Raw genomic sequence first — 26,179 nt, forward strand, 5'->3', positions numbered from 1 at the left:
AATTTACTGTAGTTATTTTAATTGTTGCTTTTTATTTTAGTAGTACTATTTACATGTATTATTATGCCCGTCTTGAATGTTAGAATTTAGTTTGGCAGATAAGTAAACGGTTCTGAAAATTAAACATTTAAGAGAAGAAAAAACTTCCATCTTGAGGTTGGTTATTGATAGAAGTTAACAATGAAAGTTAGCATACACTGTAAAATAAAGTACATTAATATACAAATGAAGTGCACCTACATGTAAGAATCATGTTAAATTAACAGTAAAGTTTGATATAAACTAAAAAAATACAAATAAAAACATACAGGATAAAAGTTTGCTGTAATGCCGCTGGCTTAATGCTAACACAATGAACGACCCTATTAACAGGCTCATAAAAAATTAGCATTGCGATCGTTTTAAACTTGTAAAAAAAATTCTAAAAGGATATTTTTATTAAACTTGACATGAAACAACAAATGTATTTCTACTTAGAAACACATTCATTAAACTATTGATGCTAACTTTGTACTACCAGGCTAGACTGCTGCTCTGCACTCTGTGCTCACTAACTACGGAAGCCAATTCTACAAATAACAAATAATGTAGTTAATGTTTTGTGGAACACGATAGGCAGGAGCTAGCAGCATAAATATCATCTGAAAGATTAAATGTTACCTTACTGTGGTGCAAACTCCTAAAATGTTCATATTATCTCCTCCAAAATAGTTGACTTGTTGGAACCGGCACAAGTACATGAATGTATGGGAAACATTGGATTGGCCAACATGATTGCATTAATCATTTTCTGAGTGTGTTTGAATTTGCACGAATGGTGATGGCAAAATGACAACTTCCTCATTTTTAACTTTTGTGCGACAGCGGCACTCTCCCAGCGGACTGCACAGGAAGTGAGGAGTTTGCAGAGGCAACGGTTGCCATGACGACGCCCCCACGGCAACACCTGCGCCATGAAGGCCTCGTCATACGTGAAGTCGTGCAGGTGTGTGACTCTTTGATGTTTACCAACGTCATGTCGTGGTATTGTTGAATGTGCTCCGAGTACTTTTACACTGAAATCTTTCAACCAAGTTGCGTTTTAAAATACATGGACACACACAGGGATAAACCGCGGTAAAATTCCAGACAGTTACTAATACCGTTTACATTTTTAAATACCGTAAAACTGTCATTTATTAATGCATTTTAGGCAACACTGCTTACTAGTGATGGGTCTGGCAACACCGATGCATCGGCGCATGCGTCGAGCTCATAGAGCGATACCCTGTGTCGGTGCGCGTATCGCTTTTAGAAAGACACGTGACCGAACACGAGCTGTTTTGGTCACGTGACCGCTCATGAGCTGTTCTGGTCATGTGACCGCTCATGAACTGTATCGCACTGACGCCTGCGCGCCAAACTGTGTTTATTAGGAAGCGGCGCAATGCGTGTTGTTGACGAACACCATTAGGGCCGCTTGTTGTCACTGTCACTCAAAGTTGCATTTCAAAATTACACAGAATAAATGTGTTTATTTTGTTTAGAATTCAGATGGGTTTGATTTGGTGCGCGGCATATATTGGCTGTGCGGCGCACGGTGTGCGCGGAGGACGCTTGAGCACTGCGCAATTGCGCAGGCGCGCACCTTAGAGGGAACGTTGCTCCCAGGGCACAGAGGAGGCGTCAGTGCGATACAGTTCGCGTATCGGTCACGTGACCAAAGCAGCTCATGATCGGTCACGTGACTTTCTAAAAGCGGTACGCGCACCGACACAGGGTTTCGCTCTATGAGCTCGACGCATGCGCCGATGCATCTGTGTTGCAGGACCCATCACTACTGTTACTAGAGAAGGTATAGGAATGACGGCGTGGCGAAGTTGGTAGAGTGGCCGTGCCAGCAATCGGAGGGTTGCTGGTTACTGGGGTTCAATCCCCACCTTCTACCATCCTAGTCACGATACATGTTCACATTATTTGACTGTATCTAAAAAAGATAAAAATATATTTTTATTTAAATGAAGATATGAAATAATCCTAAATGAAATACAATGACTTGGTTTATATTATTGTATATACTAGGTCATAAAATCAGTGTCAGTTGAGTCGGTCCATAGGTTGCCTGTAGGGATTTTTAATGTCCAGCAGATGTCAGTATTTAGTGACACAGTATCGACACAGTATCAATACAGTTTTGCAATGTGTCGAAACGCTTCATGAGGCCTCATCAACCCATCACTACTGCTTACTGTCAGGTTCAAACACCGAACTATCTATTAAACAAAGACAAGAAGCAAGGACTCAAACAGACAGGATTCAATTTTGCACCCTCGTACAATGTCGCCCCACGCTCTGAGGAGGGAGCTCCACGCCTCCTCATTTATTTGGGCATTTCCTGATTACATAGCTGCAGCTGCTTCTAAGGGGAGGGGCCATGAACAGCTGCTGCATTGGGTCATAAACAGTTCAAACAAAAAGGTGCTTGGAGCGTTGTCAGGTTTGCCCCCTCTCTGCTTGTAGATTTCGGGTCCTTCCTGTGGCTGTCCAATAGATCAAAGAAACCGACACCTCCACGTCGCATCCCATTGCACACAGTGGAGGTTTACAAGCGGTAGGCCTTTTGCTTGATAAGATCAAAGACAGCTTTTGTCTTCTCGCAGGGCAACCTGAACTCATGGGAAAACAAGGTGTGTGATAACTTATATACAATTATTCTGACACTTACTTCTTGGAAACAGAGTAGCAAGACACGGCGCATGCGCACTAGCACTGTTTGGCTTTAGAAAGCATGGCGGCGACCACACGCTCCTTTAGATTTTCCCTTTGACTAAACGGAGCCAATCGGTTCGTTTTACTTGCTTTATTTCCGTGGAGTCTGGGTGTGCGTTCAAGAGCGCACTGCTGCCTTCAGATGGCGACAGGTGTGGACCGTATTGGAGGCATTTGTCTCACACTTAAAAGTATACCGTGGAGGAGATGTCTGTTTCATTTTCTCAAAACAGTGTCCTGTTGTGACAGAGTTAATGATGTGAGGAAACATGCAGCAGGTGATGTGTCGTGAACGTTGTCACAACTTGTTTATAAAGTCTGCAGTTTGTTTACTGGGATGTTCACCCCTCTTTTATTTAACTGCTAACTTTGTCGTTGTTCCAATAACATCAATACTAGCTATAATGTTTTGTCATCTCTTCGAATTGAACACAGAGATTGTGTATTAGACGTGAAAGGTATCACTCCTGTTTATTTTTGTTGGACAAACTGTTGCACTGAACCACTTGTGTTGTTAGATTAGACTTGTGTTATTATTAGATTTTATCTTCTTTAGCCAAACTGCTTTGTATTTTATTTTGATATCAAAAAGTGAACATGTTGTTTTACATTACCTGTTTTTTTCATGTCACAACGGTATTACTTGATTAACCATTCATGTGAAAAAAGCAGTGAGTCTCAAACTTGGCACTAATAGTACGCGGGCTCCATCTAGTGGTGAAGTAATCACTTAATGAAATATTCAAACACAGTGCTACTGTTAAACTGTGTAATGTTACAGTGGCCAAAAATATTACATATACTTAAATATGGATACTTATATATATATATATATATATATATATATATATATATATATATACATACAAACCCTGTTTCCATATGAGTTGGGAAATTGTGTTAGATGTAAATATAAACGGAATACAATGATTTGCAAATCATTTTCAACCCATATTCAGTTGAATATGCTACAAAGACAACATATTTGATGTTCAAACTGATAAACTTTTTTTTTTTTGCAAATAATCATTAACTTTAGAATTAGATGCCAGCAACACGTGACAAAGAAGTTGGGAAAGGTATACATGTGTATGTATATATATATACTGTGTGTGTGTGTGTGTGTGTGTGTGTGTGTGTGTGTGTGTGTGTGTGTGTGTGTGTGTGTGTGTGTGTGTGTGTCCCTTTAATGTAATGATGTACACACAAAAAAATACTCTCTATGAAAATGTAAAAATAGAGCTAAAGGCATCATGTAATGAGAAAAAGCTCACCGGTTGATACTATTATAGAAACAAAATCAACAATTTTGTCTTTAACGTTTATCTATAGCATTTTTATTAGAAATTACAAATGACATGATGGTGTCAACACTGTTTAACCAAACATGATGAATAATCCTGATTAATAAGCGTGATTTCAATATTGATCAAAATGATAGTGATTATTTTGGCTATAATTGTTCAGCCCCATGTGTAAGACGAGATCTCAAATAAAAATAAAAAAAGGATGGAGTGCCATCTTGCCCCAAGTGGAGGCGTTCAAGTACCTCAGAGTCTTGTTCACGAGTGAGGGAAGAGTGGATCGTGAGATTGACAGGCGGATCGGTGCGACGTCTGTCGTGATGCAGACCCTGTATCGATCCGTTGTGGTGAAGAAGGAGCTGAGCCGTAAGGCAAAGCTCCCAATTTCTACGTTCCCATCCTCACCTATGGTCATGAACCCGTGACCCGTGATTTTGTCCTTCTGGTCATAACTGAAAGGTTATGACCAGAAAGACTAGATCACGGGTACAAGCGGCCGAAATGAGTTTCCTCTGTCGGGTGGCGGGGCTCTCCCTTAGAGATAGGGTGAGAAGATCTGTCATCCGGGACGAGCTCAGAGTAAAGGAGCCAGATGAGGTGGTTCTGACATCTGGTCAGGGAAGTCTGGGCTTCTCTGCTTAGGCTGCTGCCCCCGCAACCCGACCTCAGATGAGCAGAAGAAGATGGATGGATGTATGGATGGATGGATGGATCTCAAATATGAACACTGTTTTTATCTATATGGACAAAAAGTGCAGTTACGTCTTGTGGCCATGAGGTGCCATCTTGCACATCGTTCACATTATTATTATTTAGTTTCTGCCATATGACTTTGTTTGTAATGCTTGTGTTGTTTTCATGTGCACATTCGACTTCTACTTGTACATGAAACACATGTTCTTATCTACAATAATGATTCTTCTACAAAGGAAATCATTTTGAATGTGTTGTTTTTTAAATACAACTTGGTTAAAAGATTTCAGTACTGAAAATTGTGAGCACATTGAAAAATACCAAGATAATAATGATAACCGTGATCATTTTGGTCACAAGAAATAAGTGTTTTTTTATGACGGAAACAAAGCAAGGGTTGCACGTCTGGTTCCTGTTTATTTCCTGTTGTCGACATGTGACATTCATGTATGTAAATATATCACTCAGCTTTATTTTCCAATGTAGATCATTAAATATCTGAGTTGCTCGCACATCACAGTGTTTATACACAAGTGTAAATTATTAGGTTATGATTGCAGATATCAAAATATAACTGCCATCCATTTGTAATGCAAAAATGTTAATTTGTGCCTTTATGGTTTTTAAGTCATTCTAAAATATATTTTCTGACTAGTGACTCCCATCTTGTCAACATCTCCCCGAACGTGTCCCGTTCGTTTGTGCTGCAAACATTTTTTGTCTGATAGTTTTTATGTTTATGTACAGCCCCATTACAAAAACTATAAATAGTTACACAAAACATTTTTGCAGCGCAAACAAATGTGGACCTGTTTGTGGAGGTTTTGTGAATGACATCAATAGTCAGATCATGTATTTCAGAATAACTTAAAGTGACGGCACAAATAAATTTTATTGGAAATGTTCTATTCAAATAGTCAAACAAAAAATGTTTTCTTAGATTTGAGAAGCTCGAGCTTTTCAAAAAGCACAGGTCACATTCATAACAAATTATGTATGGAGTGCACAATAGGAAGAGAGATGCGGTATTCTTTATACACTGCATAAAAGGTGGGAGGGAGGGAGTAGTGGAGACAATGGTTCACTGTTAACTGGAATGAAGAATCCGACACTTTCAAAAGAGAAGGGAGAACAGTGAGTCATGCGGACAAGGTCATTCTCTGGTCAGAATGTGCTTTTTACAGAAATATAGGATGGATGGATGGATGGGGTGTGTGTGTGTATACACACACACACATACATATATATATATATATATATATATATATATATATATATATATATATATATATATATACTAGAGATGCGCAGTTTGCGGACACAACCGCGGAGTCCGCGGATAGTCCGCGGGTCGGGCGGATGCATGATGAAAAAAATAGATTTTAATTAGATTCAGGCGGGTGGCGGTTTAACCAATTCTCTCGAATGTCTGCTGATTTTCACCCAATCAACAATAATAAGGGCGTGCCGTGTTGGTACTGCCTTTATCACCCTCTACAACATGTTCAGCCAGCGTGCTAACCCAGCCACATGTTGTACGCAGCATCTGCTTGCACATGTAAGTGACAGCAAGGCATACTTGCTCCACAGCCATACAGGTTACACTGACGGTAGCCGTATAAAACAACTTTAACACTCTTAATATGTGCCACACTGTGAACCCACACCAAACAAGAATGACAAACATTTCGGGAGAACATCTGCACTGTGAGACAACATAAACACAACAGAACAAATACCCAGAACACCTTGCAGTCCTAACTCTTCCTGGCTGAAATATACACCCCGCTACCACCAAACCCCGCCCCCCACCCACCTCAACCGACGCACAGAGGGGGGTGGGGGGTTGATGTGTGGGGGCGCAGTGTAGGGGGGGCGGGGTTTGGTGGTAGCGGGAGTGTATATTTCAGCCAGGAAGAGTTAGGACTGCAAGGTGTTCTGGGTATTTGTTCTGTTGTGTTTATGTTGTCTCACGGTGCGGATGTTCTCCCGAAATGTGTTTGTCATTCTTGTTTGGTGTGGGTTCACAGTGTGGCACATATTAAGAGTGTTAAAGTTGTTTTATACGGCCACCGTCAGTGTAACCTGTATGGCTGTGGACCAAGTATGCCTTGCTGTCACTTACGTTACGTGTGCAAGTAGAAGCCGCACACAACATGTGACTGGGCTGACACGCTGTCTGTACATGTTGTAGAGCAGGGGTCACCAACCTTTTTGAAACCAAGGGCTACTTCTTGGGTACTGATTAATGCGAAGGGCTACCAGTTAGATACACACTTAAATAAATTGCCAGAAGTAGCCAATTTGCTCAATTTACCTTTAACTCTGTTATTATTAATAAATAATGATATTTATCTTTGTGGAAACACTGATCATCTTAATGATTTCTCACAATAAATATATATAGAAACAGATAAATATCAATATGCAACACTTTATTTTTATATTTTCTCTAAGTGCACATTTTTCAAATTGAACATTTTCAAATGATGACTTCTAAGACAGTCTTGTGAAATCACAATATCCCATTTTAACTAGCTAGCCACTAACATTTTTTAACAAATCATGAATTACTTTGCACCATGTTTGTACAAATAATAACTCATGTAAAATACAAAAGTAAACTCTCAAATTTTTAAATCATGTCACACTTTGAACTGGACACCAAATCTGTTATCCGTTTCCTTGTCAGTTAGTGGGAAGCCTGGCATTGCATGCTGTTAACTAGTGTGTTGTACTCTGGTGTGTAACTTGACACTGCAACTCTGAGTGAGTCTTGCAGATGTGCATCAGTGAGGCGTGTTCTGTGTTTGTTCTTGATGAAGTTCATGTCAGAAAAGGCTGATTCACAAAGATAAGATTTTTCCTCATTGTTTGCGGAACCTTCTTAATCTTTTGGACTTATTTTCACAGCAATCTGGCCTTAAGCTTAATTATGATAAATGTAAAATGTTAAGCATCGGAAATCTAAAGGGAACGTCCTTTCGAATGGAATGCAAAGTGCCTGTTTTGTGGACAGATGGACCAGTTAACATACTTGGTGTTGTTGTCCCAGAAAAACTGGAAGATCTAGGCTCAGTAAATTATGATAATCGACTAAGAAAGCTGGACAAAATTATGCAATTATGGAAAGGGAAATCCCTAACCTTGTATGGTAAAATGTCTATTGCCAACTCGTTAATTATTCCTCAATTTATTTATTAGTTTTTGTCATTACCAGCTCCATCACAAAACTTTTTTAAGATTTATGAGCGGAGGGTCTTCGATTTTGTCTGGAACGGCAAACCAGAAAAGATTAAAAGAGGTTTTGTACAAAGAGTATGAATATGGGGGCCTGAAACTTCTCAACCTTGAAGCTATGTGTCTGTCTTTAAAAGTATCAATTGTTCCAAAGATGTATTTAAACATTGAGTGGTACACAAATGTCCTGTTGGACAAAAAACATGTACTGTATCAAAAGAAATTGTATCCTTTTTTACAAGTGATCCCCTCCCAGAGAGTCTGCTGGGAAACATGGCGGGGTTCATAAAGGAAACAATCCACTCATAGTGGTGTTTTCAATTTTATGTGCCAGAAAAAAGAGACTATTTTGCAGCAGTTAATATGGATGAACTCTAATATTGTAATAGATGGAAAGCCTTTCTTTTGGAAAAATATGTTTGAAAGAGGAATCATTTTTGTCAATGATATTATCAATGAGAATGGTAAAATGATGAAGTATGATGAATTTAGAGCTACGTATGGTGATGCTTGCTCAAGCTTTTCATTTTATCAACTAACTGGAGTAATTGGGAAAAGATGGAAACAAATAATTAATTATGGAACTACTAAATTATTAGTTTGTAAACCTCTAATAAGAAATTCTAGTTGGCAAAAAGGAACTAAAATAAATAGAAAAATATATAATTTTTATTTAATAAAGAAATCTTTGAAGGCTGCCTCATACAACACACATGGAAAATGGGAGGACTTTTTTGACTGCCCGTTGCCATGGGATGCCATATTCAAACTAATCTATAAAACCACCATCGATGTGCAAAATCGTTATTTCCAAATTATAATAAATGATAAATGGGTTATACTTGTATAGCGCTTTTCTACCTTCAAGGTACTCAAAGAGCTTTGACAGTATTTCCACATTCACCCATTCACACACACATTCACACACTGATGGCGGGAGCTGCCATGCAAGGCGCTACCAGCACCCATCAGGAGCAAGGGTGAAGTGTCTTGCCCAAGGACACAACGGACGTGACTAGGATGGTAGAAGGTGGGGATTGAACCACAGTAACCAGCAGCCCTCCGATTGGTGGCACGGCCACTCTACCAACTTCGCCACGCCGCCCCAAATTAAAATTATTTATAACTTCTTACCCACAGGGAAAATGTTAAAATTATGGAATATGACAGAGTCAGATGATTGCCGATTTTGTTGTCAGGAGCCTGAATCCACCCTGCATTTGTTTTGGTATTGTCATATTGTGTCTTTGTTTTGGGTGGAAGTTGAAAAAATGTGTTTAAGGATTGGTTTGTTTATGAAGCTTAATGTGGTTTGTTATTTTAGGAGAGTTCATTGACAATCATGATTTAGTCAATTTAATTATAGTACTCGGTAAAATGTTTATTTTTAAGGCCAAAAACAGATATTCACTTAGTATTACTTTCTTTAAAACATTTATTCAGTATTTTCTAACTTTAGAAAGTTACATGGTTGAAAACGATAATGATGCCAAAAAACATTAAAAAAAACATGAGAAGTCCTCAAAGCTTATTTTGAAAGTATAATTATGTTTATAGATTATATGATATCTGCTGTTGTGTTCCCTAATTTGAGTGACCTGGACATAATCTGGACTGTACATAAATGCTTATTTTGAAAATGTAATTTTGTTTATAAATTATATGCAATCTGTTGTGTTCCCTAATTTTTTTCTGTGTACATGAATGAAGGTGTGTGTTGCTGAGTCCGACTTGGACATTATCTGGACTGGGCCTGGTTTAAAAAACCCTTTAAACAAATCTAATTTCATTGACAACCTGGTCTGTTGAAGATAAGGCCCTTTTTTAAAAAATAAAATAAAATAAGATAAATAAATAAAAAACATTTTCTTGGAAAAAAAAGAAAGTAAAACAATATAAAAATAATTACATAAAAATAGTAATTAATGAAAATGTTAGTGGACCAGCAGCCTATACAATCATGTGTGCTTCAGGGACTGTGTCCCTTGCAGATGTGTTGTCTATGTTGTGGGAACCAGAATATTGGTAGCAGAAAGAAATAACCCCTTTTGTGTGACTGGGTGTGGATGAGTGTGCATGGGGAAGGTTGTTTGGGTTGATGCACTGATTGAAAGTGTATCTTGTGTTTTTTCTATGTAGATTTAATTTTTTTTTTAAATAAATAAATTAAAAAATATATAATTTCTTTTTTTTTTTTTTTTTTTTTTTTTAGAACAGGCCAGCGGGCGACTCATCTGGTCCTTACGGGCGACGAGGTGCCCGCGGGCACCGCGTTGGTGTCCCCTGTTGTAGAGGGTAATAAAGACAGTACCATCACAGCACGCCTAATTATTGCTGTAAGGGTGCGACCCCTGGTCTATATTATATATATAACAACTAGCGGGTGGCGGGCGGTTGTGGCTTTGATAAAATGTTAGTTCGGTTGGATGGCGGGTGGATGACGACTTTTGTGATGCGGATGCGGATGAAGTAATTGCCTATCCGTGCATCTCTAATACATACACACACACACACACACACGTGGCTACGGCCTGGCGCCAGATTTACACCTTCTACAGATGAATCACGTAATGCACGGCATTGTGGGTAGTTTTACGGTCAGCGATCAGGTCTCAGATCAGACTGGATAGACGCGTGTACATGTCACTCCAACATACAGGAAATAAATGACATGTGAAAAATGTTCCTGGACGAAGCATTTGTGTCCAAATATGGTCTTTTTTAGGTTCTTTAGAATTAATCTGAGGAAATAATTATGTTGGACAGCATTAATAATAATAACTGACGTACGTGGGCTCCATTTAGTGGTACACCAAAGAATGACGATTAAATATTCAAACAGTGTTACTGTTCAAACTGTGTAAAGTTACAGTGGCCAGAAATGTTAAATGTACTTGTTTTTAATGAATACTTGGGCCTACTACGCTACTGTGTTTCAATGTTGCTCATTATGGCATTAATTGCAGTACTTAGTGAGGTGGTACTTGGAGAGTCCAGTACTTAATGAGGTGGTACTTGGAGAGTCCAGTACTTAGTGAGGTGGTACTTGGAGAGTCCAGTACTTAATGAGGTGGTACTTGGAGAGTCCAGTACTTAGTGAGGTGGTACTTGGAGAGTCCAGTACTTAATGAGGTGGTACTTGGAGAGTCCAGTACTTAGTGAGGTGGTACTTGGAGAGTCCAGTACTTAATGAGGTGGTACTTGGAGAGTCCAGTACTTAGTGAGGTGGTACTTGGAGCGTTCAGGACTTTGTGAGTTGGTACTTGGAGAGTCCAGTACTTAGTGAGGTGGTACTTGGAGAGTCCAGTACTTAGTGAGGTGGTACTTGGAGAGTCCAGTACTTAGTGAGGTGGTACTTGGAGCGTTCAGGACTTTGTGAGTTGGTACTTGGAGAGTCCAGTACTTAGTGAGGTGGTACTTGGAGAGTCCAGTACTTAGTGAGGTGGTACTTGGAGAGTCCAGTACTTAGTGAGCTGGTACTTGGAGAGTCCAGTACTTAGTGAGGTGGTACTTGGAGCGTTCAGGACTTAGTGAGGTGGTACTTGGGTCGTTCAGGACTTTGTGAGGTGGTACTTGGAGAGTCCAGTACTTGGTGAGGTGGTACTTGGAGAGTCCAGTACTTAGTGAGGTGGTACTTGGAGCGTTCAGGACTTAGTGAGGTGGTACTTGGGTCGTTCAGGACTTTGTGAGGTGGTACTTGGAGAGTCCAGTACTTAGTGAGGTGGTACTTGGAGAGTCCAGTACTTAGTGAGGTGGTACTTGGAGAGTCCAGTACTTAGTGAGGTGGTACTTGGAGCGTTCAGGACTTTGTGAGTTGGTACTTGGAGAGTCCAGTACTTAATGAGGTGGTATTTGGAGAGTCCACTACTTAGTGAGGTGGTACTTGGAGAGTCCAGTACTTAATGAGGTGGTACTTGGAGAGTCCAGTACTTAGTGAGGTGGTACTTGGAGCGTTCAGGACTTTGTGAGTTGGTACTTGGAGAGTCCAGTACTTAGTGAGGTGGTACTTGGAGAGTCCAGTACTTAGTGAGGTGGTACTTGGAGCGTTCAGGACTTTGTGAGTTGGTACTTGGAGAGTCCAGTACTTAGTGAGGTGGTACTTGGAGAGTCCAGTACTTAATGAGGTGGTACTTGGAGAGTCCACTACTTAGTGAGGTGGTACTTGGAGAGTCCAGTACTTAATGAGGTGGTACTTGGAGAGTCCAGTACTTAGTGAGGTGGTACTTGGAGCGTTCAGGACTTTGTGAGTTGGTACTTGGAGAGTCCAGTACTTAGTGAGGTGGTACTTGGAGAGTCCAGTACTTAGTGAGGTGGTACTTGGAGCGTTCAGGACTTTGTGAGTTGGTACTTGGAGAGTCCAGTACTTAATGAGGTGGTATTTGGAGAGTCCACTACTTAGTGAGGTGGTACTTGGAGAGTCCAGTACTTAATGAGGTGGTACTTGGAGAGTCCAGTACTTAGTGAGGTGGTACTTGGAGCGTTCAGGACTTTGTGAGTTGGTACTTGGAGAGTCCAGTACTTAGTGAGGTGGTACTTGGAGAGTCCAGTACTTAGTGAGGTGGTACTTGGAGCGTTCAGGACTTTGTGAGTTGGTACTTGGAGAGTCCAGTACTTAGTGAGGTGGTACTTGGAGAGTCCAGTACTTAGTGAGGTGGTACTTGGAGCGTTCAGGACTTTGTGAGTTGGTACTTGGAGAGTCCAGTACTTAGTGAGGTGGTACTTGGAGAGTCCAGTACTTAATGAGGTGGTACTTGGAGAGTCCACTACTTAGTGAGGTGGTACTTGGAGAGTCCAGTACTTAATGAGGTGGTACTTGGAGAGTCCAGTACTTAGTGAGGTGGTACTTGGAGAGTCCAGTACTTAGTGAGGTTTGTATTTGGAGAGTCCAGTACTTAGTGAGGTGGTACTTGGAGAGTCCAGTACTTAGTGAGGTGGTACTTGGAGCGTTCAGGACTTTGTGAGTTGGTACTTGGAGAGTCCAGTACTTAGTGAGGTGGTACTTGGAGCGTTCAGTACTTTGTGAGGTGGTACTTGGAGAGTCCAGTACTTAGTGAGGTGGTACTTGGAGAGTCCAGTACATAGTGAGGTGGTACTTGGAGAGTCCAGTACTTAGTGAGCTGGTACTTGGAGAGTCCAGTACTTAGTGAGGTGGTACTTGGAGCGTTCAGGACTTAGTGAGGTGGTACTTGGAGCGTTCAGGACTTTGTGAGGTGGTACTTGGGTCGTTCAGGACTTGGTGAGGTGGTACTTGGAGAGTCCAGTACTTAGTGAGGTGGTACTTGGAGAGTCCAGTACTTAGTGAGGTGGTACTTGGAGAGTCAAGTACTTAGTGAGGTGGTACTTGGAGCGTTCAGGACTTTGTGAGTTGGTACTTGGAGAGTCCAGTACTTAGTGAGGTGGTACTTGGAGCGTTCAGTACTTTGTGAGGTGGTACTTTGAGAGTCCAGTATTTAGTGAGGTGGTACTTGGAGAGTCCAGTGCTTTGTGAGGTGGTACTTGGAGAGTCCAGTACTTAGTGAGGTGGTACTTGGAGAGTCCAGTACTTAGTGAGGTGGTACTTGGAGAGTCCAGTACTTAGTGAGGTGGTACTTGGAGAGTGCAGTACTTAGTGAGGTGGTACTTGGAGAGTGCAGTACTTAGTGAGTTGGTACTTGGAGAGTCCAGTACTTAGTGAGGTGGTACATGGAGAGTCCAGTACTTAGTGAGGTGGTACTTGGAGCGGTCAGGACTTTGTGAGTTGGTACTTGGAGAGTCCAGTACTTAGTGAGGTGGTACTTGGAGCGTTCAGTACTTTGTGAGGTGGTACTTGGAGAGTCCAGTACTTAGTGAGGTGGTACTTGGAGAGTCCAGTACTTAGTGAGGTGGTACTTGGAGCGTTCAGGACTTTGTGAGGTGGTACTTGGAGAGTGCAGTACTTAGTGAGATGGTACTTGGGTCGTTCAGGACTTTGTGAGTTGGTACTTGGAGAGTCCAGTACTTAGTGAGGTGGTACTTGGAGAGTCCAGTACTTAGTGAGGTGGTACTTGGAGCGTTCAGGACTTTGTGAGTTGGTACTTGGAGAGTCCAGTACTTAGTGAGGTGGTACTTGGAGCGTTCAGTACTTTGTGAGGTGGTACTTTGAGAGTCCAGTATTTAGAGAGGTGGTACTTGGAGAGTCCAGTGCTTTGTGAGGTGGTACTTGGAGAGTCCAGTACTTTGTGAGGTGGTACTTGGAGAGTCCAGTACTTAGTGAGGTGGTACTTGGAGAGTCCAGTACTTAGTGAGGTGGTACTTGGAGAGTCCAGTACTTAGTGAGGTGGTACTTGGAGAGTCCAGGACTTTGTGAGTTGGTACTTGGAGAGTCCAGTACTTAGTGAGGTGGTACTTGGAGAGTCCACTACTTAGTGAGGTGGTACTTGGAGTGTCCAGGACTTAGTGAGGTGGTACTTGGAGAGTCCAGTACTTAGTGAGGTGGGACTTGAAGAGTGCAGTACTTAGTGAGGTGGTACTTGGAGAGTCCAGGACCTAGTGAGGTGGTACTTGGAGAGTGCAGGACTTAGTGAGGTGGTACTTGAAGAGTGCAGTACTTAGTGAGGTGGTACTTGGAGAGTGCAGTACTTAGTGAGGTGGTACTTGGAGAGTCCAGGACTTAGTGAGGTGGTACTTGGAGAGTCCAGTACTTAGTGAGGTGGTACTTGGAGAGTCCAGGACCTAGTGAGGTGGTACTTGGAGAGTGCAGTACTTAGTGAGGTGGGACTTGAAGAGTGCAGTACTTAGTGAGGTGGTACTTGGAGAGTGCAGTACTTAGTGAGGTGGTACTTGGAGAGTGCAGTACTTAGTGAGGTGGTACTTGAAGAGTGCAGTACTTAGTGAGGTGGTACTTGGAGAGTGCAGTACTTAGTGAGTTGGTACTTGGAGAGTCCAGTACTTAGTGAGGTGGTACATGGAGAGTCCAGTACTTAGTGAGGTGGTACTTGGAGCGGTCAGGACTTTGTGAGTTGGTACTTGGAGAGTCCAGTACTTAGTGAGGTGGTACTTGGAGCGTTCAGTACTTTGTGAGGTGGTACTTGGAGAGTCCAGTACTTAGTGAGGTGGTACTTGGAGAGTCCAGTACTTAGTGAGGTGGTACTTGGAGCGTTCAGGACTTTGTGAGGTGGTACTTGGAGAGTGCAGTACTTAGTGAGATGGTACTTGGGTCGTTCAGGACTTTGTGAGTTGGTACTTGGAGAGTCCAGTACTTAGTGAGGTGGTACTTGGAGAGTCCAGTACTTAGTGAGGTGGTACTTGGAGCGTTCAGGACTTTGTGAGTTGGTACTTGGAGAGTCCAGTACTTAGTGAGGTGGTACTTGGAGCGTTCAGTACTTTGTGAGGTGGTACTTTGAGAGTCCAGTATTTAGAGAGGTGGTACTTGGAGAGTCCAGTGCTTTGTGAGGTGGTACTTGGAGAGTCCAGTACTTTGTGAGGTGGTACTTGGAGAGTCCAGTACTTAGTGAGGTGGTACTTGGAGAGTCCAGTACTTAGTGAGGTGGTACTTGGAGAGTCCAGTACTTAGTGAGGTGGTACTTGGAGAGTCCAGGACTTTGTGAGTTGGTACTTGGAGAGTCCAGTACTTAGTGAGGTGGTACTTGGAGAGTCCACTACTTAGTGAGGTGGTACTTGGAGTGTCCAGGACTTAGTGAGGTGGTACTTGGAGAGTCCAGTACTTAGTGAGGTGGGACTTGAAGAGTGCAGTACTTAGTGAGGTGGTACTTGGAGAGTCCAGGACCTAGTGAGGTGGTACTTGGAGAGTGCAGGACTTAGTGAGGTGGTACTTGAAGAGTGCAGTACTTAGTGAGGTGGTACTTGGAGAGTGCAGTACTTAGTGAGGTGGTACTTGGAGAGTCCAGGACTTAGTGAGGTGGTACTTGGAGAGTCCAGTACTTAGTGAGGTGGTACTTGGAGAGTCCAGGACCTAGTGAGGTGGTACTTGGAGAGTGCAGTACTTAGTGAGGTGGGACTTGAAGAGTGCAGTACTTAGTGAGGTGGTACTTGGAGAGTGCAGTACTTAGTGAGGTGGTACTTGGAGAGTGCAGTACTTAGTGAGGTGGGTCTTGAAGAGTGCAGTACTTAGTGAGGTGGTACTTGGAGATTCCAGGACTTAGTGAGGTGGTACTTGGAGAGTCCAGTACTTAGTGAGGTGGTACTTGGAGAGTCCAGGACTTTGTGAGTTGGTACTTGGAGAGTCCAGTACTTAGTGAGGTGGTACTTGGAGAGTCCAGGACTTAGTGAGGTGGGACTTGGAGAGTCCAGTACTTAGTGAGGTGGGACTTGAAGAGTGCAGTACTTAGTGAGGTGGTACTTGGAGAGTCCAGGACTTAGTGAGGTGGTACTTGGAGAGTCCAGTACTTAGTGAGGTGGTACTTGGAGAGTCCAGGACTTAGTGAGGTGGTACTTGGAGAGTGCAGTACTTAGTGAGGTGGGACTTGAAGAGTGCAGTACTTAGTGAGGTGGTACTTGAAGAGTGCAGTACTTAGTGAGGTGGTACTTGGAGAGTGCAGTACTTAGTGAGGTGGTACTTGGAGAGTGCAGTACTTAGTGAGGTGGGACTTGAAGAGTGCAGTACTTAGTGAGGTGGTACTTGGAGAGTGCAGTACTTAGTGAGGTGGTACTTGGAGAGTGCAGTACTTAGTGAGGTGGGACTTGAAGAGTGCAGTACTTAGTGAGGTGGTACTTGGAGAGTGCAGTACTTAGTGAGGTGGTACTTGGAGAGTGCAGTACTTAGTGAGGTGGGACTTGAAGAGTGCAGTACTTAGTGAGGTGGTACTTGGAGAGTCCAGGACTTAGTGAGGTGGTACTTGGAGAGTCCAGTACTTAGTGAGGTGGTACTTGGAGAGTCCAGTACTTAGTGAGGTGGTACTTGGAGAGTGCTGTACTTAGTGAGGTGGGACTTGAAAAATGCAGTACTTAGTGAGGTGGTACTTGGAGAGTGCAGTACTTAGTGAGGTGGTACTTGGAGAGTGCAGTACTTAGTGAGGTGGGACTTGAAGAGTGCAGTACTTAGTGAGGTGGTACTTGGAGAGTGCAGTACTTAGTGAGGTGGTACTTGGAGAGTGCAGTACTTAGTGAGGTGGGACTTGAAGAGTGCAGTACTTAGTGAGGTGGTACTTGGAGAGTGCAGTACTTAGTGAGGTGGTACTTGGAGCGTGCAGTACTTAATGAGGTGGTACTTGGAGAGTCCAGTACTTAGTGAGGTGGTACTTGGAGAGTGCAGTACTTAGTGAGGTGGGACTTGAAGAGTGCAGTACTTAATGAGGTGGTACTTGGAGAGTCCAGTACTTAGTGAGGTGGTACTTGGAGAGTGCAGTACTTAGTGAGGTGGGACTTGAAGAGTGCAGTACTTAGTGAGGTGGTACTTGGAGAGTCCAGGACTTAGTGAGGTGGTACTTGGAGAGTCCAGTACTTAGTGAGGTGGTACTTGGAGAGTCCAGTACTTAGTGAGGTGGTACTTGGAGAGTGCTGTACTTAGTGAGGTGGGACTTGAAAAATGCAGTACTTAGTGAGGTGGTACTTTGTGGTAAACGTTTGTCTTTTCTTTCAGGTTCCCTTCTTGCAGTACGAGAAAGAAGACGGTGATGACGACCAACAGGAAGTCCTTTCATCATCACAGAGTCTGGACCAGAAGACCACCATGGAAGGTGCTGAGAAAGCAAGTCCCTCTAGTGGTGGTGACATCAGGGACGAGGAGTCTTCAAGTAATTTCTTGTCCAATCATCACGCTGACCAGGACACGGCACAGGAAGATGGACTCTTGCTTCTTCTCGGTGGAAACTCAAAGAAGGATCCTGCAAGTACGGACCACCACCACGACCGACCTTCTCGCTCTCACGCCTCAGGAAGACCACAAGGACGCTCGGAGCTCAGCTGGTCCAGGATCAGCGCCGCCAGACCCTCTGTGAGCCGCAGGGCCGAGAGGTCGAGACCCAAAGCCGAAAGCCGGGAGGAGCAGTGGAGGAAGTACAAGCTGGAGAAGATGCTGAAGGAAGGCCAGGAGGAGAGAGCGAGGAAGGAGGAAGACCAGGACCAAGGCGAGAGACGGGAGAGTAGTCTTTGCTCCTCATCCAGCGTGAAGATGAGCCAAGATGTGAGGAGGACAAAGAAGCACCAGAAGGAGAAAAGTTCTTCCCTGGTGGTGATTCCTCCATGAACTTTTTGCACTTTATTATTCTTTAGAATGAATCATGAATCTATGATTGAACTGCCATCACTGAATGAATGATTATTCATCATTCATGTATTCATGCTGTGGGTTTTCTTATTTCCACTTTTCATTTGGGAAAATAATTACTTGCTGCTAATGAGCTGAAACAGCGTTTTTTTTTTCTTCCTGTTTTGATGGAAATAAAATAAAAGTTGCGAATGAATTGTTTTTTATACTCATTAGCAACGTCAGGCTGTCCAAACTTTTTCCTCTGAGGGCCACACTGAAAAAATAAAAATAAATAAGTTTATAGATATAGATCTATCTATATATATATATATATATATGTATATATGTATAGATCTCTATATATATGTATAGATATCTAAATATAGATATGAATGTGATCAATATAGTGTATATATAGATTATATAGATACTGTATATATTTAGATTATATGTATATAGATTATATATGGAGAGATAATATATGTATATAGAATATATATAGTTTAAATATATATATAGATTTTATATATATATATATTCACATTTCTTTAAAGAAATTAACAAAGCCTGGAAGGGCCACGTCATCTTGGGAGAAGTAAATTGCCATGGATGTGTAAGTGTTAAATATATATGTATTATATATATATGATTTTATATATATAGATCTCTACAGATCTATATATAGATTTATATATATATATATATACATCTACAGGACTGTATCAGAAAATTAGAATATTGTGATAAAGTCCTTTATTTTCTGTAATGCAACTAAAAACATGAAAATGTCATACATTCTGGATTCATTACACAACTGAAATATTGCAAGCCTTTTGTCGTTTTAATGTTGCTGATTATGGCATACAGCTTAAGAAAACTCAAATATCCTATCTCAAAATATTAGAATATCATGAACAAGTATACTAGCAGGCTATTTAACTAATCACTTGAATCGTTTAATTAACTCGAAACACCTGCGAGGGTTTCCCTGAGCCTTTAAAAACACTCAGCTTGGTTCAGTAAAGTAAGTCACAAGTATGGGGAAGACTGCCGATCTGACTGCTGTCCACAGGACCATCATTGACACCCTCCATCCAGCGCTTTTTCCCACTCTTACTGTGGCTTTTGCCCTGGCGAGCTCTCCGAGTGTGAAGGGACCATCGTTTATGTTCAGGTTTGGGAGGACTGATGGTATTTCTTCTTCCTCAGCTCCGTCTGCTGTTTCTCCCAGCAGCCTTTTGAAGTGACTGGACCAGGTTGTCACCCTCTCCTCCGGGCTGCGTCCCTCCACCTGTCCCTCCTTGGTCCTCTTCCGCCCCGTCATTTCATTGATGACCCTCCAGGCCACCGCATACTGTTGTTCACCTTGCGCCGCCTGCACCCTCCGCACTCTCTCCATCAGTTCTTCCCCTTTGATGGTATCATAGCATCTGAAAAGAAACTGTTTGGCTTCATTCAGCTTGCCACGCCTCTCCACAGTTTGTTCTCGCTCAAAGTTGAGGCGGGCTTCCTCCACTATCCCTCGTGCTGCTACGACCTCTGGGTGTTTGGATCGTCTGGAGGTACTGACTCTCTCCATCATGGGCACGCACAACCTGGTCGCCTCCTCATTTGCAGTGACGAATCTCCTGTATTCTCTACTGGCCTCCGCTCCCCTGTCCAGCTGCTGGAATCGTCTCCTCACCTCCTCTGCGTATCTGGTTTGAAGGCCAGGGTCACTTGAGAAAGCTTTCCAGTTATACCGGATCTTGGGACTTGGTTTGGGGACCCTGAGGCTAAGGCGAACTCTCATTGAGACCACACGGTAGTCTGAGCCCACAGAACTAAAAGTGCTGTATGGCTCAGCATTCAGGATGGAGTTCCTCCATTTCTTCCTCACTAGGATGTAATCTAGCTGCCGTAGCGTTTCTGAGGCTCGGTCTCGGAAGGTCCACCTCTTTCCTGTTCTCTTTCGGAAGATGGTATTCGCCGCCAGTAGCTCGTGTTCCATGAGGAAGGCAGTGAGGTAGGTGCCGTTGCGGTTGGTAGAGTCGTGGTAAGGGAAGGGTGCGTCCTCTGGTCCAAGCCTTGCATTGAAGTCCCCAAGGATTGCCAGGAAGTTGTGCGCTGGGACGCCACGGACCGCTCTTATAAGGTCCTCAAAGAACTTCTCAACCACGTCAAATGACGCCACGTTGGTGGGTGAGTACACGACTATGACTGTTGTTACTGGGTTGCCCGAGAACTCTGCGCTCAGAATCCTGTCGGTGTGGTGGTAAACCAGACGGAGAGCCTTACGTGCCCGTGGGCCCAGCATTAACCCTACACCGCCTGTTGCGGCCTGGGCCTCATTCCTCCACACAGATGCAGAAATGAACGTGCATCTCTCCACTCTGCAGTACAGGATGGGGTCATCAGTGTGCACTCTCCTGTGTTCTTGGACCCCCAGGATCTCCACTCCCTGTTCCTCTGCACAGTGTGCAAGTTATATCAACCTTGATTCTTCTCTCGCTGTGCATGCGTTAAAGGTTCCCATAAAAAATGGTCTACGACACCGCATGAGTGCATTGGACGGGGTGCTGTGTTCGGACAGGACCCTCCCTGGGACAATCCCAGGGTTTGAGGTCCTGTCGTCATGGTGTCCTCCAGGAGGAGGACCAGCACCACCGTCCACTGCGATGTTCCTGCTGACTCCCGCTGCTGGAAGTATAGGATTTGGGATGACTTTGTACTCCATGGTTGGCTTTACTATGCTGATAGCGAACTGTGGGGCGCAACTCCTCGCAGTCCCGGTTTTAGTTCAGAGTGACCTTCTCCTAGACAGGTTGCCATCCAAGGCTTACAAGCCCCATCTGCCCGGATGCAGTAATCCGTGCAAAAGGATTCCCAACCAAGTACTGAGTGCATTAATTGACATTTTCAAATGTTTGATTTTGTTTTGCTGTTATAAATTTTTTTTTTTTACTTGGTCTGAGGAAATATTCTAATTTTTTGATATAGGATTTTTGAGTTTTCTTAAGCTGTATGCCAGAATCAGCAATATTAAAATAATAAAAGGCTTGCAATATTTCAGTTGATGTGTAATTAATCCGGAATGTATGACATTTTCATGTTTTTAGGTGCATTACAGAAAATAAAAGGACTTTATCACAATATTCAAATTTTCTGAGGCAGTCCTGTATACAAACATATATCTATATATGATATAGATATGTCTATATCATATATATGATATACCGTATATATATATATGTATATATATATATATATATATATATATATATATATATATATATATATATATATATATATATATATATATATATATATATATATGTGTGTGTGTGTGTGTGTGTGTGTGTGTGTGTATCTACACAGGGTGTGTGTGAAGCGTCTAGTGCAGTAGAAGTAGAGAGATGTCTGTAGATAGTGCATGTTGCTTTCTGCTTGCTACTCTCTGCTTACAGCTACCGCCGCCAGCTAGCCCCCTTCGGGGGGTGAAAAGAGGAGCCGAGTGTGTAAGTCTCCTCCTGCTGGTACAAAGCCTCTCCACCACCAAGACTCCTTCAGTGCCTCCTCGTGGCCACACACGGATAAGGGTCTTTGCAGACCCCGAACTAAACTGAAGGGGATGTCGGAGCAGCAGTGGGCCCCAGAGACGTGGCGTATAGGCCCACCTTTGTGTGGAACACGCCCTGACGCCCGTCAACCCTGCCCCAACTATGGGTAAATAGCCCCATTGCCTTGTGGGTCAGCTTATTTAGGCAAAGGCTAAGGGAGCACACCCTGACAGAAAAGCAATGTGCTGAAGGCACCCCACAGCCATGTGGGTAAAACCGGGAGGCAGTAGGGCTACGGGAGTAAACCCCAAATGAAAAATCTGTGCTCCGGGGACACACACATGGGCAGGTTTCCAGCAGACCGGATCTCTGGCAGTCCCCTGCAACTGCACTCACCTGAAGGTCGTCTCGAGTTTTTCTCGTGCCACTGGAATATGGTTGGTGTGGCCAAGATTGTGGGGGAAGGAACTGTGCGCACCATCCCTCACACAAATACACTCTTTGCGCAGGCTTCAGCTTTTTTAAGATTAAGATTAAAGTACCAATGATTGTCACACACACACTAGATGTGGTGAAATTTGTCCTCTGCATTTGTCCCATCCCCTTGGGGAGCAGTGGGCAGCAGCGGCGCCGCGCCCGGGAATCATTTTGGTGATTTAACCCCCAACACCAACCCTTTGTTGCTGAGTGCCAAGCAGGGAGGTTATGGGTCCCATTTTTATAGTCTTTGGTATGACTCGGCTGGGATTTGAACTCCAACCTACCGATCTTCTTCCGAAAAGTCCTCTGGCGACAGGATAAAGCGACGGGGGCAGGTCAAGGATGTGACTGGGAGCTCCTAGCTTGAATCCTGCGGCATGGGTGTGATGGTCGTTGTGAAGATTGGGATCAGGAACATGATCTTCCTTCGGCAGCTGCCCATGTGACTGAGCAGCCCTATTTAGGGTCCGCACTGCTCACCCCAAATTGGGGAGGGTCTGGAAAAGGTGACCCAAAAAATGTTTGTTCCTCACACCTGGGTGGCAAACCGCAGCCCCCAAGGCATCCCCTACTGCGGTCGAAAACATAACAAAGGAAAGCATTTGACAATACACCTAGCTACCTGGAATGTCCGCACCCTCCTCGACACGCAGGATGGGACGGAGAGACCTCACAGACGGACGGCGCTCATTGCACATGAGTTCAAGAGATACAATGTCGACATCGCAGCACTCAACGAAACTCGGTTGTCGGGTGAAGACTCCCTGACAGAAGTCGGTGAAGGCTATACCTTCTTCTGGAAGGGTCTCCCGGAAGGCGAACGTTGGCTCCATTGAGTTGGCTTTGCTGTAAAAAGCAAACTACTCAATAACACCCCAGAGTCCCCCCAAGGCATCAGTGAGCGGCTCATGACCTGGCGTATCCCCCTGGTGAAAGGCCGGTTTGCTACGCTACTCAGTGCGTATGCCCCTACCCTGGATGCTGATAGCAACATCAAAGATGCCTCCTAGGAGTCTCTTGTGACTGCCCTATCCAGAGTCCCTAAGTCCGATAAGCTTGTCCTCATGGGTGACTTCAATGCCCGAGTTGGCACAGATGCCCAGCTCTGAACTAAAATAATCGGGCCTCATGGATCTGGGAAAATAAACAACAACGGCATTCGACTCCTCTCTCTGTGCTCTGAGCACCAACTTCTCATCACTAACACAATTTTTCAGTTAAAAAATAAATACATAACATCTTGGATGCACCCACGGTCCAAACATTGGCACCTGCTGGACTATATAATTACACGGCAAAAAGATCGACAAGACGTCTGCATAACCAGGGCCTTACGTAGGGCTGAATGCTGGACTGACCACCGGCTGATCAGATCCAAGCTGAGGATGAAAATCCGACCCCCGCACAAGAAACAGCAGCCAAGAAAGCGACTGAACTGCAGGGCCCTGGATTCTCCAGAGTGTACATCTCACTACCGCAGCAAGCTAGCTACGGGGCTTTCCACCTTGGAGGATTACGGTGCCACCTGTGACATGGACAGTGAGTGGGCAAAACTGAGGTCAACATTACATCAAGCTGCCTCTGAAACCATCGGCTTTACTCAGAAGCACCAACAAGACTGGTTCGACAACAGCTCGGTAGAAATACAGGAGCTGCTGGACGCCAAGCGCAAAGCCCATGCTGCCCTGCTCTCCAACCCTCACTCTCCATAACTCCTCCACCATTATAAAACAACCAGAGCTGAGACACAGAAACAACTGCGGCTCATGGAAAATGAGTGGTGGCTCAAAAAAGCCCAGGAGATCCAGGGATATGCAGATGCTAATAATACTTACGCATTCTACGCTGCTGCAAAATCCATCTATGGCCCACAAAAGCGAAGCATCGCTCCAGTAAGATCCGCAGACGGACATGTGTTATTCAAGGATAAACAACAAATTCTTGAGCGTTGGGCTGAGCACTTCGACTCACTGCTCAATAAAATAAACCCCTCTGATCCATCAGTGCTCAATGCACTCCCAGATCTCCCGCCTTCTCCCTTCCTTGATGATCCCCCCATGTTCAGTGAGGTCCTTACTGCAATCAGGAGCCTCAAAAACAACAAGAGCCCTGGCCCTGACGGAATTCCGGCTGAGATACTGAAAAAGGGAGGCTATCTACTGAAGCGGAAGCTGTTTCACTTCATACTAGCCATCTGGCACAGGGAGGCCCTGCCTCAAGAATGGAAAGACAGCAACATTGTCACCATCTACAAGAAGAAAGGAGATAAAGCATCTTGTGGAAACAGTCGTGGCATCTCCCTTCTCTCAGTGGCCGGCAAGGTACTTGCGAAAATTATGCTTTCTCGCCTTTCATTTTTAACAGAGGGCATCCTCCCAGAGACACAGTGTGGCTTCAGAAAGAACCGAAGTACACTAGACATGATCTTCGCTGCCCGTCAAATCCAGGAGAAATGCAGGGAACAAAACAAGGACCTCTACATTACCTTTATTGACCTCACCAAGGCCTTTGACACAGTTGACCGTGATTTGCTCTGGAGCATCCTCAAGAAGTTTGGTGTCCCCCCCAAAGTTTCTCAGCATCCTAAAACAGTTTCACGATGGTATGCAGGCCTGTGTACTTGTAGGCAGTGAACAGTCCCCCTCTTTCCCAGTGAAAGTAGGGGTGAAGCAGGGGTGTGTACTGGCCCCAGCGATCTTCAATCTTTTCCTGGCAGCAGCCACACTCCTATTCCGCCAGTCCATCACAAAGGATAGTGGTGTCTCCATCGAGTTTCGCCTGGATGGGAGCCTATTCAACATCCGGCGCCTACAGGCAAAGACGAAGATGTCAGGCACCAACATCCAGGAGCTGCATTATGCAGACGACTGCGCACTCCTCGCCCACACTCCTGATGCCATGCAGCATGCACTAGACACCATGTCATCAGTCTACCGCTCACTAGGTCTGGTGATCAACATCCAGAAAACAGAGGTTCTCATCCAGGAGAGGTCCCCATCCCCTACACCCCCTGTCTTTACCATCAGCGACACACCCCTCAAACTCGTTGAGCAGTTTTGCTACCTCGGCAGTACTCTGACCCCAACATGCCAGATCGATGATGACATCCAGGCTCCTATCAGCTCAGCCTACTCTGCCTTTGGAAGACTGCGCTCCCGGGTGTTTGAAAACAACCACCTTCGAACCTCAACGAAAGTGTCTGTCTACAGAGCAGTGTGTGTTTGAACTCTGCTGTATGGGTCAGAAGCCTGGACAATATACCGCAGACACATCCGCTGCCTTGATGCATTTAACATCAGATGTCTCCAACGCATTCTTGGCATCACATGGCAGGATCGAGTTCCTCATACGGACATCTTACAGCGCACTGAGTCCATAAGCATAGAGGCCACCCTGGCACAGCGACAACTCCGGTGGGTTGGTCACACCATCCGGATGCCAGGACACCAATTGCCTCGTCAGATGCTTTATGGTCAGCTCCTTTCAGCCAGCAGAAAGCCCGGAGGACAAAAGCTGCGGTACAAAGACCAACTGAAAGGGATATTGAAGAGGTGAAACATCAAACCCTACGAACTTGAGACAGCTGCAGCCAATCGATCGCTGTGGCGCTCGCTATGCCATGACGGGGTCATGTATCTGGAGGAGTGTCGGAACCAACACCGGAGGGATCAGCGGAGGCGAAGACACCACCATGCAGTTCCAGAACCATCCCAGCCCCCTGATCCAGGCCTGACATGTCCCCACTGTGGCAGGACGTGTGGTTCTAGGATCGGACTTCATAGTCATATGGAGTGGCATCGTCGTCAGCAACGATAGCCACCGACCAGAGCAACAAAATGGAAGCTACGTCATCTTCGACTACGATGGACCGCCTAAGCAAGTAAGCATATATATATATATATTTTTATATATATATATCTATATATATATAGATATATATATATGTAGATATATATCTATATATATATATATATATATATATATATATATATATATATATATATATATAT

The 26,179-nt window shown here is 44.0% G+C and overlaps 1 protein-coding gene across 2 annotated transcripts in view; it reads left to right on the plus strand.

Moving 5' to 3' along the window:
* The window catches only part of LOC133652114 (E3 ubiquitin-protein ligase RBBP6-like), a 79,855-nt gene extending 61,491 nt beyond the window's left edge, over nt 1–18,364 (plus strand). For both annotated transcript variants that reach the window (XM_062050513.1, XM_062050514.1), the window contains exons 18-19: nt 865–985; nt 17,542–18,364. In XM_062050513.1, coding sequence (XP_061906497.1) covers nt 865–985; nt 17,542–18,147 — 727 coding nt within the window. In that variant the 3' untranslated portion in view covers nt 18,148–18,364. The remainder of the gene's footprint in view (nt 1–864; nt 986–17,541) is intronic.
* Nucleotides 18,365–26,179: the final 7,815 nt, after the last annotated feature.

The sequence above is a fragment of the Entelurus aequoreus genome, linkage group LG06 (genome assembly GCF_033978785.1).
Source record: "Entelurus aequoreus isolate RoL-2023_Sb linkage group LG06, RoL_Eaeq_v1.1, whole genome shotgun sequence".
In the NCBI taxonomy this organism is placed as follows: Eukaryota; Metazoa; Chordata; class Actinopteri; order Syngnathiformes; family Syngnathidae; genus Entelurus; species Entelurus aequoreus.